The sequence below is a fragment of the Esox lucius genome, chromosome 12, assembly GCF_011004845.1.
Source record: "Esox lucius isolate fEsoLuc1 chromosome 12, fEsoLuc1.pri, whole genome shotgun sequence".
Lineage (NCBI taxonomy): Eukaryota > Metazoa > Chordata > Actinopteri > Esociformes > Esocidae > Esox > Esox lucius.
Window position 1 is genome coordinate 1,772,150 of NC_047580.1, and position 14,119 is coordinate 1,786,268.

General features: G+C 38.3%; 1 protein-coding gene across 5 annotated transcripts in view; it reads right to left on the bottom strand.

Annotated features, from left to right (window-relative positions):
* elk1 (ETS transcription factor ELK1) overlaps positions 1 to 14,119 on the bottom strand; it is a 142,716-nt gene that overhangs the window by 80,944 nt on the left and 47,653 nt on the right. For all 5 annotated transcript variants that reach the window (XM_034295918.1, XM_034295917.1, XM_029124085.2 and 2 more), the window contains exons 7-8: positions 9,491 to 9,720; positions 9,158 to 9,259 (exon numbers count right to left, since the gene is read on the bottom strand). In XM_034295918.1, the coding sequence (XP_034151809.1) occupies positions 9,158 to 9,259; positions 9,491 to 9,720 (332 nt within the window). The remainder of the gene's footprint in view (positions 1 to 9,157; positions 9,260 to 9,490; positions 9,721 to 14,119) is intronic.

The following is a 14,119-nucleotide window of genomic DNA, read 5'->3' on the forward strand; positions in this document are numbered from 1 at the left end:
AAACGAATGAGGGCTGAGTGACCTCAGATTGACCTATAAATATTATTTTAATATCTAAAAAACGGAAGCAGCACAAACGATGGGGGGGGGGGGGGGGCAACTTCACGCAGGTCTTTCATTGTCCTGAAAAGTTGATTAGAGCCCAGAAGAAAAATCTTCTTTATATTTTTTGCGGTGTAAAAAAATCCCAGTAACAACATTATTATTAGTATTAACTGACAGAAGCAGCATACATAAATAATGAACTAAATCATTTGATAATAATTGCAAACTAGAGGCGATAAAATAAATACTTCTAATTCAAGTCAGATTGTTTGCATGGTTTTCAACTTAACTGTACATACCTCTGCTACAATTGTAGTAAAGGCAATGGTGTTTTTGTCCACCTTGTGCTTCCTGCAGCTTTAATTTACGCCCCTGGGGTAGTATTTACAAAACATCATGAGACTAAAAGTAGCTAATACTTTGCTGATTTAGAAGTAACTCTTAAAAAAGAACTAACTTTAGGACTCCTAAATTTTGGCCTAACAGTATTTCACAAAGCATTTTAGCGCTAAAACCAGCTCCTTAATCTGGGAAAAGTTAGGAGTGTTCAAGAGGACTCTTAAGTAACTAAGACAAAATCACAAACAATCTTAAATAGGCTGCTGCCGGCAATCCGCTTCATAATCAGGTCGACATTTTAGAAACATTTTATGATACTGAGCTTAATCACAAGGGTATTATGATCATAGAAGAGCTAATCACTGATGCAGTCACTTCACCAACAAACAGAAACAACCCAATAACACTGGAGATCAAGGTTGTGACAACTCTATGCTACCTGGCCGCAGGGAAAATGCAGCAACGCAGGGCAGACGAACTACGTATGTCTCAATCAGATGCAAGTAGAATGTTACATCAAACAATAAATGCCCTCTCCAGATCCCACATCGTCCAACAAATCATTCAGTTTCCTTACTCCCCAACTACAAAGAAACAAAGCCATAGCTGGACCATAGCTGGACCACCCGGTGTAGTTGGTGCTACAGTATAGATGGGACACATAACTACACTAATTAATGCACCATCAAAAGATGAATGCGCATTTCTTTACGAGCTGCCTGACATATGAGGCTGAAATTTAGCTGATCATATCTTGAGTAGTGAGAATATCATTCTTGGTTTCATCTTTAATCAGTGACACTTGGCCTACATTTTTATTTGAATATATTTAATTCACTACGGTAACATGACATTTCCTTCAACAGTATTGCCATGATGAATTCACTGACAGAGACCCCTCGCCTATCAGCCAATCACTGTGGGCATAGTAAGTAAGCTTTTGTGTGGAACCCAACATCATCCTTTGCAGGGTTCAACCCCACCCTTTCTCTTAGCTTAAGACTTATCCTGATTCCTGGGTAAAAGTTGGTCTTAGCAGCTTTGTGAATAGGTTTTAATAGGAAATACTTAGCTAGGAACTTTTAGTGCTGTTTAAGAGCCCTCCTAGTGGTAAGATACATTTTTTTTGTGAATACGGCCCTAGGTTTTCTTGAAGTATTTCATAAGTTTCTTTTGTCGGTATAATACATCCTCTGGATATCTTACAACAACACAAAAAATCAAATGGTTAGACATCTGCTGTGCATAATGTACCTAACCTATAGCATACATTTAATCTCCAGTCTTGCAGTAACCCCAGCAGTACATATCAGTTGTGAAGCCTAGAAATGTTACAGTATTATTTACTAAAGTATAGCTAATCATCAGGCAAAGCTAGCTACCTAACGGACAAGCTAGACACCAGGAAATGTTAGCAAGCTGCTAAGTTAACGTTGTTACCTAGATAGCTAACGTTAACTGTAATGTCAGTATCTACACCTAAATAACTAGCAATGCAAAGGACTTTGACAACTTTCTGAAAAGGAATTATGTAGCTAGTTAGTTAACTTAGTTAGACTTAACCGTATACATGTAGGAATGTTTCGCGGCAGACAGAATAATCCTCTGATTACACACAAAGTCCTAACCAGCGTTTTCTTTTCGGCCATCTCCGCATTTGTAATGAAATACCTTTATTTCCTTCTCATACGCTGCAGAATATTCCACTGATTCCATCACACAGTCAACATCTGTGACAACACTGTACATCTCTTTCTCTGACAACGTTGTGTACTGGGGTTTCCTAATCGTTGTCTGATTCATCTTCCCAGTCTGAGAAGGTAATGGCATCATTGTCTTCCAAAAAGTATTCTCTCACAAATTGTTCCTACTCAGATTTGTTAACAACGGCAGCTAAATTCAGGGAAGTGATTAAGAGCTCTAGCACCGCATTCGCACTTGTCCATGTTTGAAATTCCCGGGATCACAATGATACTGACCAAGTAGTCGCCTTCTTGATAGACCAATATGAACTCAGTATGTCAGCATGTCCAGCCCCTTCATTATCTCAGTCAATACAGGAAAATGTGTGTATTTTCTGCTGGATAAACCAGGGTGAGTTTTACATTTTATTCGTATTTACACTTTGCATACTAGTTATTAAGTCACATTCAAGTTCACAACTTCAAGAAGGCATTTCTGCAAAAAAGCCAAAATGTTTCATCTTACAATTGACTCTCCTGAAAAGTAGTGACATGCAACTTCCGCCTAGTTTCCATAATTCTGTCACATTTTTACTGGGCTACCTACCCAACTGATATGTGCTGCTAGGGATACTGCAGGACTGGATATGAAATAAATGTTATAGCACAGTAGATGCACACTGGATGTTAGCCAATGAATAACATGGCCTAATAGATATATTTTTTGTGTTGTAGTAAGAAATCCAGGGGACGCACTACAGAGATAAAATAAACTTTGGGAAGAATTCAAGAAGGAGCATAAACAAAAGCTGCAGGAGGCACAAGGTGGACAAAAACACCATTACCCTAACTGCAATTATAGCAGAGGTATGCTATAACCAGGTACAGACCCCTGGTTTTCCAGTTAAGTGGAAAACCATCCAAACAACTTTAATTATATGTATTCATTTTTATCTCCCCTAGCTTGCAATTATTATTAAATGGTTTAGTAAATGTTTTATGTACGCTGTCTTCCGTCAGTTAATACTAATAACAGTGCAATTACTTGGGATTTTATAACACTGCAAAACATTTAAATATGATTTTTCTTCTGGGCTATGATCAACTTTTCAAGACAAAAACTAATAAGCATATCTGTAAGACCAGCACAACAATTATGTACTCAACAAGTAAAAAGTGTTCTTTAGAAATGAAATTGAAATCAAATAATGAAGCCATATCAGTGTGTACGATGCCATATGAGTGTGGCTGTAAAATCAGAATTCAATGAAATATGAGCAGATTGGAATTTTTTGTTACTGAACATCTTATTGTAAGTGACAAGTCCAGTAATTCTACAATACACAACACTGTTAACTGAAATTCTCTATACAAGTCTAGATGGCTCCCAAGTTCTTGATAAATTATTTAAATTGTTATCAATACATTAGTTTAAATGTATTAGTTAGAGATGAAATGTATTTTAACTATTGTGAAACAGACTCAGCTTCATTTGACTACACCAAACATACATGCTTGGTACTTCTACAATATCTACTATGTATCTATGTTGGAACAAAAACTGCTTCAAATTACAGCCCTATTTCGTTGTAACTACTATTTATCTATGTGGGAACAGATACCACTTCAAATTACAGCCCTTTTTCCATGTACCTACACCATGTGTTTAGGTGGTTCCATGTAACAACTGGTTAAAATGTACTACAGATACAGTTGTTACTTTTTAACTACAGTGTATCTACATGGGAACAGACACCACTTCAAATTAGTGCCGTCTTTTCTTGTAACTACACTGTAACGGTGGGAACAGATACCATAAATTACAGCCTTAATTATCAGTACTGTGTGTTGTAAGTGTTGAAATGCTTCTAAATAAGAACTGGTTTAACATGATATACTTACTAGGAACATACATGGTAAGTAAGTGTAAAGTGCATAAGGTACGGGAAAAAATGTTACAACATGTGGATCGCGTAAAATTAATGTAATGGATTATTAACTGGTAACAAATGATAATTTTTCACATATTCAGACCATCAAATGGTCTAATAGTGTTTTTATGAAATAGCCTAGTAATATATATTTACATCACAAGTTAATGGATCTCAACTTCTAAAATGGTGAAAGAAATACACAGAGGGAACATAAAAACCAAAAGCAAACTATATAGAAAAAGAATCAAAAGCAACACACTGCCATCTACAGACTAATTGGATAGGGATATTGTGTTCTATGATCAGAGTTTGATTCACTGGTTTTCATTTGATTAGTTATGATATGTGAAGATCACATTTTCATTTAACGTGATATATATTTTTAAATATATGTATAGTTATATATTTGGAAAAAACATTTTGGGGGAGTTGTCCATTCACTGAGAAGGTATTTATTAGTAATGTTATTCCTTCAAATAAATACAAATAATATCTAAATTGCTCCTACATTCTTATGCGTTCTTACCAGGTATGTATATTGGTAAAACCTAAGTAGTTATGTAGTAATTACATTCTTTGTTCATAGTAAGTACATGTATAACCTAAATGGTTCCTGCATTCTTACCACATATTTACATTTGTTACTTCATAGTTACGTGGGTAATACTGTGTAAGTAACAGGCTGTTATTTGTAGTGTTACCAAAATATATTCCTCATGCACACCTTTTATTTGGACAAAATTTGAAAGAACTTGGTACTTTCAATACCTCATACAATATGTACACTACCACTATGAGAATGATATATGAATATTGTATAAACTTTTGTAATAACAGTTAATATTAAAATATAATGCACAGATTAGAATGTTAATAGCTCCCTAATCACATGACCTAGCAGTTTCAAAACTATGTTGTATTCATCAGATGTTAAGGGCCAGCCATTGCCTTTGGCTACACAATTGCACAGAAGTATTTAAAACTTTATATTTTGTTTTGCTTTGAAGTTTATAGGTGATGTATTCAAAAACTTGTTATCTGGGCTGCACTGGCTAAGACTGTCTACAATTTTGCCAACAATGTCTCGTACGCTCTTAACTCAGCTCGGAATCAGAATTCTTCCATAACGAGACTAACCCCAGGTTTTTATTATAAAGCTTTTGCGAGCTACTGAACTTTGAATTCCTTCATATCTGTCCAATATTGAACATCAAGATAACTTTACCATGGTTTACATCAAATGGAAAAAGACAATTCCACTGTTTATCACAAATATTTGTCAACTGAAATGTCATGATTGTCACAGCCCAAGTTAAAATAAGAAGAACTAATAATTTCATAGCATTTTCTTAACAACTAGATGTGATATTTTTCTCATCAGGTACCTCAATAGGACTAGTATTCCAAGTTGGTTCCAAATTATTGTGTCAGCCCCTAATCTTTTAAACTGCATGATGGTGAAATGTCTTTGTTTCAGTGGAATCATGCATGCTGTTTAGTGTTCAGATCCATGGTTAGGCCAAACTGAAAGTCCACAACAAATCCAACTATTATAATAAATGGACAGCAGTTGCCATGTGTGGTCAACTCAATTACAGTTTGAAAAATGCTTTGATAGAGTTACTTTGTGAAAAGTACATTGAGACAACTGGTGTTGATCAATCAAACAATGTCCAATTTCTCTCATTAGGCAAAACTGTAAAATTAACTGAAGAAAATGCCTTATGGACAGGCTTGGATGGGCTTGGTCTATGTTCTAAAGAATGTAATCTGTCTGGGCTGACATCTGTTAAAGATAATTAAAAAACAACAGTATGCAGTCCATTGGAAAGACAGAAGCAGGTGTGTTGATCAAATTGCAATTGATGAAAATTATAAACTATTTTCTTAGCTGGTTCTGACTGAAATGTATGTTTAGATTAGCTAATTATTTAACAAAATAATTACATTTTCACTAAATGCGCATTCCCCACTCATGTCCCGTAACATGCATGATGCCTGCAGATCATGTGAATAATTTTTGAAAGAACAATGTAATTAGGACAATCACTACAACCTACAAAGGCATCTGAACAGGAATAGCTGCTGGGACAACCAACTAGATACCATCCCATAAAAAGGGAACGTATGCATGATAGCAATATAACTACTCAAGACTAACCAACTTAGCTACAAAGACAAATAGAAATGTATTGGAAACAAGCTAGTTTCACACTAAGCAAGATACATTTTAGAACTAAAATGCACATAAATGCAATAGTTATTGACAACAATAAGCATTCTTGAAGGAAATATCAAATTTCTATGTACAACACTCATATAAAAAGGCTGTAGTTGTGACAATAAACACTTTTAATATACAATTACAGGGGTTCTAAACGCATGTTTGGTGAGTCAATTACAGGTGTTCAGAATTAAAGTTTGGTGACACACCTTACACATGCAAAAAGCAAGTGAAACACAGTCATAACAACCGTTCTGATTGCTTGTCAATGCACACTAGATGTTCATGAGGCAATTACTGATTCAGAACGAATACTTGAGGTCACAATTACAGACACTGTAAACAAGTGTTTGGTGGCACACTTTACACATGCAAAAGGCAAGTGGAAATGGTCATAACAAGAATCACATCACCTGTAAATGCCGACTAGATGATTTCTGTGACAATATGCATGTTTTCAACATGTGTTTATTGGAATGACACCCATACACCTGTTTTGGACGGCATAATAGCAATGGACAATTATATTCTCTCAGACGTACAGGAAATGTTTGGCAACGGACTATAAGTCATTTGACATTGTGTACCAAGCTCCAGTGCACGTTATTGTTACATTATTTCTAAGTTCACATAGTGTTTAAACTAGAGATGCACCGATATACCGCCAGTAATTGTAATCTGATGGTTATAGGAAATAATGTAACACTCAGTATCAGTCCATTGCTTAAAAGTTGCCCAAATATTTCAGAACTGATTGTGCTTTCGCTGAGTTCACTTTACTGTACCGCTGTGCCATGGCAAAAAGAGTTGCCAAATGTACTTTTAAATACAATGATGTGCATATGATTTATCCCTGTATTTAAAAGAAAAAAGTACAAAGACAACATAACAAAAATGAGAAATGTTATTGTTTTAGGAAAAATACATGCATGTTTCGAATTTGATGCCAGCAACACGTTTCACAAAAGTTGGGACAGGGGCATGTTTACCACTGTATTGCATCATTAATAATACCAAGTAAGCATTTGGGAACTGAGGAGACCAATTACTGAAATTTTGAAAGTGAAAGGTTTTTTCACTCTTACTTGATATAGGATTTCAGCTGTTCAACAATTCAGGGTCTCCTTTGTTGGGTTTTCATTTCATAATGTACCAAATGTTTTCAAGGGGTGACAGGTCTGGACTGCAGAATGTGATTTGGCATTGTCGTGCTGAAATAAACAAGGCCTTCCCTGAAAAGGACATCTGGATGGCAGCATATGTTGCTCCAAAACCTGTATATATTGTTCAGCATTAATGGTGGTTTCACAGATGTGCAGATCACCCATGCCATGTACACTGATACACCCCCATACCATCACGGATGCTGGCTTTTGAACTGTGAGCTGATAAGCCGGATGGTCCCTCTTTAACCCGGAGGACATGGCATCCATGACTCCCAAAGATAAATTCACATTTTAATTTGTCAGACCACAATACAGTTTTCAACTTCAACTTAGTCAATCTTAAATGAGCTTGGGCCCAGAGAAGGTGGCAGTGTTTCTGGATCTTGTTTATATATGATTTCTTCTTTTTTGATAGAGTTTTAAACTTGCATTTGTGGATGCAGCGACGTACTGTGTTCACAGACAATGGTTTTCTGAAGTGTTCCTGAGCCTGAAGTGATATCCACTACAGAATTGTGTCTGTTTTTAATGCAGTGCCGTCTGAGGGCTCAAAGATCACGGCCATCCAATATTGGATTTCGGCATTGTACCTTGCGTACACAGATTCTCTGAATCTTTTAATGATACCATGTACTGTAGATGATGAGATTCCCAAACTCTTGGTGTACAATTTGCATGCATTATTAGTTGCGAGACCCACCAGTTTGTTATTTTTAGCATTACACAACTTTTCCAGTCTTTTGTTGCCCCTGCCCCAGCTTTTTTGAAACATGTTACTGGCATGAAATTCAAAGTGTGCATATATTTTTCAAGAAACAAACATTTTCAGTTTCAACATCTGATATGCTGTCTTCATAGTATTTTCAATTGAATATAACATTTAAATGGTTTGCACATCATTGCATTCTGTTGGTGTCCCAACTTTTTTGGAAATGGGTTTGTACATAATCTGTCAAGTTACAACACAAGGTTATTGAGCTACTGGTGCTATTATATTAATGTAGGACTTGAGAAACACAAAGCACCCCATTCTCGTCATCAGAGCATTTGTTGAAATTGAAAACATCATGCAAGATTCCTTACTTAATTCATGTCAAGGTACACAGGTACAGAAATGTCAAAACATCAGTATTGGTATTACCCAAATGTGGTGTATGAACACTGGCTATTGGTAGAGGCCAAAAACGTTCTTATCGGTGCATGCCTAATATAAACCAAAAAGGCTGCATTTTCTATGACTCCATCCACTGCACAGAAATCAAATAATTTCTATGACCAGACTTTCCCATGTACGTGGCTGTGCTACGCTGGTGTTTTCCCCATCGCAATTCCAACTAAATTAATGTGACAAAGTCAATAAGCGTGATTATGATTCAGAACTACATCCTGTCCCTTATTTGTTGTGTGTTGAAAAGGACTGAATACTACATTTCCCACTCAGCTATATATTGGTTGAAACAAATGACAAGTTATCACCCGAAACTGGTACGATATAAAATGCTTTTCACTATGATTATTTTCCAACAGAGGGAGATGAATCGCACTCATCTACTAATGCACTCACCACAACAAACTGCAGGCTATATACCTAAGTGGTGTGGTGAGCAGTATGACATTAGGTTAATCAAAAAGCATTATTTTAAATCCTATGTCTGTAAGCAATGTAAATGAATGATTCATCTGTAAGTGATGTAAATTAGTTGATAATGCCAGATGGCCAGCTCAATTGGTCTCTGCCAGGCAGCCGCAGGCACAGGAAGGAAATACCTGAAAAGACAGCTTGGCCGGGCTCCTAGGAGCGATGGGACTGAGCGTGCTCCAGAAGTGGATGGTGGAGGGGAGAGGGCTGGGTGTCAGTAATACAGGGGTCTGAGGTAGAGAAAACAGAAAAAAGAGAAAATACATGTTAGATTTAATTTAACCCAGGTAACGCTCATACATTATTTCAAACAATAAATTATGGTGTTGATAAAACATATAAGGGGTAGAAAGACATTTTAAAACACACAGATACCAATTTGTTTCATAAATCTGATCCCATGAATCTTAATTGTTATTCTCTTCTAATGTGGCATCAACCAGACCAGACATGTCACTCACCAGAGAATGGGATGTGAAGACAGTAGGAGTTAGGGTGTTGGTGGCACTTCCAGGGGCCAGAATGCTGTTGACTGCAGCATTTACCTTATCCAGAGACAGGCCAGGGGGCAGGAGTGTGGAGGAAGAGGGAAGTTCCAAGACTTTGGGTTTCTTGGTTTTTGGGGGTTGTACTTCCTGGGGTGCAGGAAGAGGAGCTGTTGGAATATCAACTGCTGGAGTCATGGAATTTTCTGAGGAGGGAGTATGGACAAAGAATGAGTAAACAATTTAACTATTACACTGTACTCACAACAACAAAAATAATGTTTATTCATTACAATAAAGTTGTGGACTCATCCAATAAACATTCTATGTATGTATCTCAAACAGACCATTTAAAAAATGCATGCTAAAGTTGGTAAATCAACTGCCTACAATTAATGTTTGTAATTACCGGCACATGCCAATCTCATTCTATTGATGTCATTCAAAAAACAAAAAAACTCTCTCACTATCATATATACATTTGTGCTTAAGATTTTACATACCCTTGGAGAATTGGTAATAAATGTACCATTTGTAAAGAAAATATGAGTGAGCAGGCAAAACACGTCTTTTATTTCTTATGGGATTCACATTCAACTGTAGGTCATAACAGAATGGGACAATCATAAAACAAAACATAGCAACAAAGAAAAAAATTAACTGACCCCTGTTCAAAAGTCTGCATACCCTTAATTTTTAATATTGTGTATTGCCCCATTAGCATTAATGACAGCATGCAGTCTTATGTAATAGTTGTCTATGAGGCCCTGGATTCTTGCAGGGGGTGTAGCTGCCCATTCATCTTGGCAAAATGCCAAGTGTCTTTGGTCATCTTGCATGAACCAAATTTGAAATTATTTTATGGAATCATAGATGCTGCGCCCTCCGGACTAAAAAGGAGAGGGACCATCAAGCTTTTTATCAGTGCATAGTTCCAAAGCCAGCATTGGTGAAGGTGTGGGGGTGCATTGGTGCACATGGCATGAGTGATTTGCCATCTATAAGGCACTATTAATGCTGAACAAAATATACAGGTTTTGGAGCAACATATGCTGCCATCAAGACGTCTTTCTCAGGGAAGGCCTTGCTTATTTCAGCAAAACAATGCTAAACCACATTCTGCACATATTACCACAGCATGGCGCCGTAGTAAGAGTCCAGGTGCTAAACTGGCCTGCCTGCAGTCCAGACCTGTCACACATTGAAAACATTTGGCGCATTATGAAACGACAAATACGACAAAGGAGACCCGTTATTAATTTAAATTAATTCTGAATAAAAGCAATTTTTCAAAGGAAAAAATCTACTATGGGCAGAAAGGTACTTTCAAAAGATCTACGACAGAAAGTTGTGGAAAGGCACAAGTCTAGGGATGGATATAAAATGATATTAAAGGCTTTGTCTATCCCTTGGAGCAAAGTGAAGACAATTATAATATTTCACTGTTTTTACTTCCAAAGTATTTACCCTTCATTAAACGTGTGAAACCATCAGTGACAACAGTCAAAGTGTGGCAAGAAGGGTCAGACTAACTTTTACATCACCAGTTTCAACACACCTATGGGAGTTTGTTTGCCACCCTTGACTCCCATACGGACAATGAAATATATGCTTCCTCTTTTCTGGATTACATCATCTGCATGAGGTAATGTCACCACCTATAAACAAATGAAGACCTTCCCCAACTAGAAACCATGGATGAACAGAGAGGTCTGACAGCTGCTAAAGGCACATGACCAGGCTTGGAATTTCATAATTTTAGGGGCAATACTACTTGGCATTCAGTGTCACAAAAATGTTTAGGGCACAAAGGCCACAAGCCAGGGCACAAAGGCCATTGAGTGAAATAGGAGAATTTGGAGCTTACAAATAAATAACTTGAATTGCTGATAAGAAAAAAATATGCATGACATACAGACACATATTATTCACTTCTTTTATATCATACTTTGAATCAAAACGTATTATAACTGATATGGTTTTTCCACATTAAAAGTTAAATCATCTTATTTTAATCCATGAAATTACATCTACTCATCCCTCAAAATGTGTATAGATTCTGGAATTTGTTTCATTTCAGAAGTTTTAGTTGAGTGTGTTCACATGACGAAAACAAACAGACAACGGTATTGACAGTTAAGTAATGTTAAGTTACCTCAGTTACACAAAAGCAATCACATGCACTATCAAATATAACCTAAATAAAGAAGTGTAGTGACTTATTTGTGCATGGAGCAAGTCATTTTATTTTATTTTTTTTTCACCACAAACACTGCCATGTCTAGTGATTTCAAACCGAACGTTACTTCTCGGAGCTCTCAAAAAGTATTCAGGTGTATTCCCCCACTCGGAGGTCGGAATGTTCCCACTTCCCAATTGCTCATGAATACACCTTCCAAAACAGAGTGGTTTAATTCAGTTAAGCAATAAATAAGTCAGTTATCAATAACTAGCAAGCTTGCATACCTGCATGTAGTCTGTTCTTGTGGTTGTCCTTAGTTGCAAACTACAAACAAACTTACAAACACACAAAACGACTGCTGACCTCAAGATTTTTACAGTAGCAGGAGCAAAAAGGCCATGGTGGCCATAGGGCGTACAATGATTTTCGGGGCATCATGACCAGAGCGAAGGCAACGAGGTAGTGAAATTCCAATGCTGCACGTAACGCTGCATTCAGATCCGGCGATGCAGAGACCTACAGCTCATCTAGGACCAACCTGAAAATGAGCATCAAGATGGCTAAAAATGACCACAAACTGCAGACTGAGGAGTACTTCAACTACAACTCCGAACCACAACGCATGTGGCAGGGCATCCAAACCATCACAGACTACTGGCCAAAGAACCTTACCCCCACAGCCAGTGTCGTCTCCTTCACCAACAAGTTAAACAGGTTCTATGGCCACTTCAACAGGGACAACAAAGAGCCAGCCATTAAAGTTGAACTCCCCCCAGACAACCCCCCATCAGACTATGTACCAGAGCATGTGCTGGGCAGCTGGCCGAGGTCTTTACTGACATTTTTAACCTGTCACTGGCCCAGGTGGATGACCCAACGTGCTTCAAGACCGCAACCACTGTGCCAGTGCCGAAACAGTCTAGCCTGAATGACCTGTTGCACTCACCCCCACAATCATCAAGTGCTTCGAAAGAGTAGTTCTGGCCCATCTTAAGCCTCTCCACGACAATGGATACCTACCAGTTTGCCTACCAGTCAAATAGGTCTACAGAAAACACCATCTCCACAGCATTACACTCTGCCCTGACTCACCTGCACAAAACCAACAGCTATGTGAGAATGCTATTCATAGACTTCAGCTCAGCATTCAAAACGGTCATCCCCTCTAGGCTGGTCAACAAACTCTTCAACCACAACTGCATTCCTGTACACAGTTCCAACACCATTGTCAAGTTCGCAGACGACACCACGGTAGTAGGCCTAATCAGTGACAATGAAGAGTCAGCCTACAGGGAGGAGGTCAAGGGCCTGGTGACATGGAGCGCTGACAACAACCTGGCCCTCAACGCAAAGAAAACCAAGGAGCTCATTGTGGATTACAGTAAATTTAAAGGGTGCAGTTAAGCTTCAGTCCTCATCAATGGCGCTGAGGTAGAGCATGTCCAGCCTCAAATCCCTGGGTGTCCACATCTCCGAGGACCTCTCCAGGATCCTCAAAACCTCAGCCCTGGTCAAAAAGGTGCAGTAGCCCCTGTAATCTTTGAGGAGGCTTAAGAAAGCTCACCTGCCCTCTAAGATACTTGCAAACTCTTATTGATGCACAATCGAGAGCATTCTGACTAACTGCGACATAGTGTGGTTTAGCGGATGTTCCATAGCCGACCGGAAGGCCCTGCAACGGTGAAAACCGTCCAGCACATCCCTAGTGCCCAGCTTCCAGGCATACTTAATACTGGTACACTTTCTTCGCTCCTCTATCTGCCTTAATTGCACATTTAGTATTGCCATTTGCACTGCATTTGCCTTCATTGCACATCTATACATTCCACTTGCTATATACACTCACCTAAAGGATTATTAGGAACACCATACTAATACTGTGTTTGACCCCCTTTCGCCTTCAGAACTGCCTTTATTCTACGTGGCATTGATTCAACAAGGTGCTGAAAGCATTCTTTAGAAATGTTGGCCCATATTGATAGGATAGCATCTTGCAGTTGATGGAGATTTGTGGGATGCACATCCAGGGCACGAAGCTCCCGTTCCACCACATCCCAAAGATGCTCTATTGGGTTGAGATCTGGTGACTGTGGGGGCCATTTCAGTACAGTGAACTCATTGTCATGTTCAAGAAACCAATTTGAAATGATTTGAGCTTTGTGACATGGTGCATTATCCTGCTAGAAGTTGCCATCAGAGGATGGGTACATGGTGGTCATAAAGGGATGGACATGGTCAGAAACAATGCTCAGGTAGGTCATGGCATTTAAACGATGCCCAATTAGCACTAAGGGGCCAAAAGTGTGCCAAGAAAACATCCCCCACACCATTACACCACCACCACCAGCCTGCACAGTGGTAACAAGGCATGATGGATCCATGTTCTCATTCTGTTTACGCCAAATTCTGACTCTACCATCTGA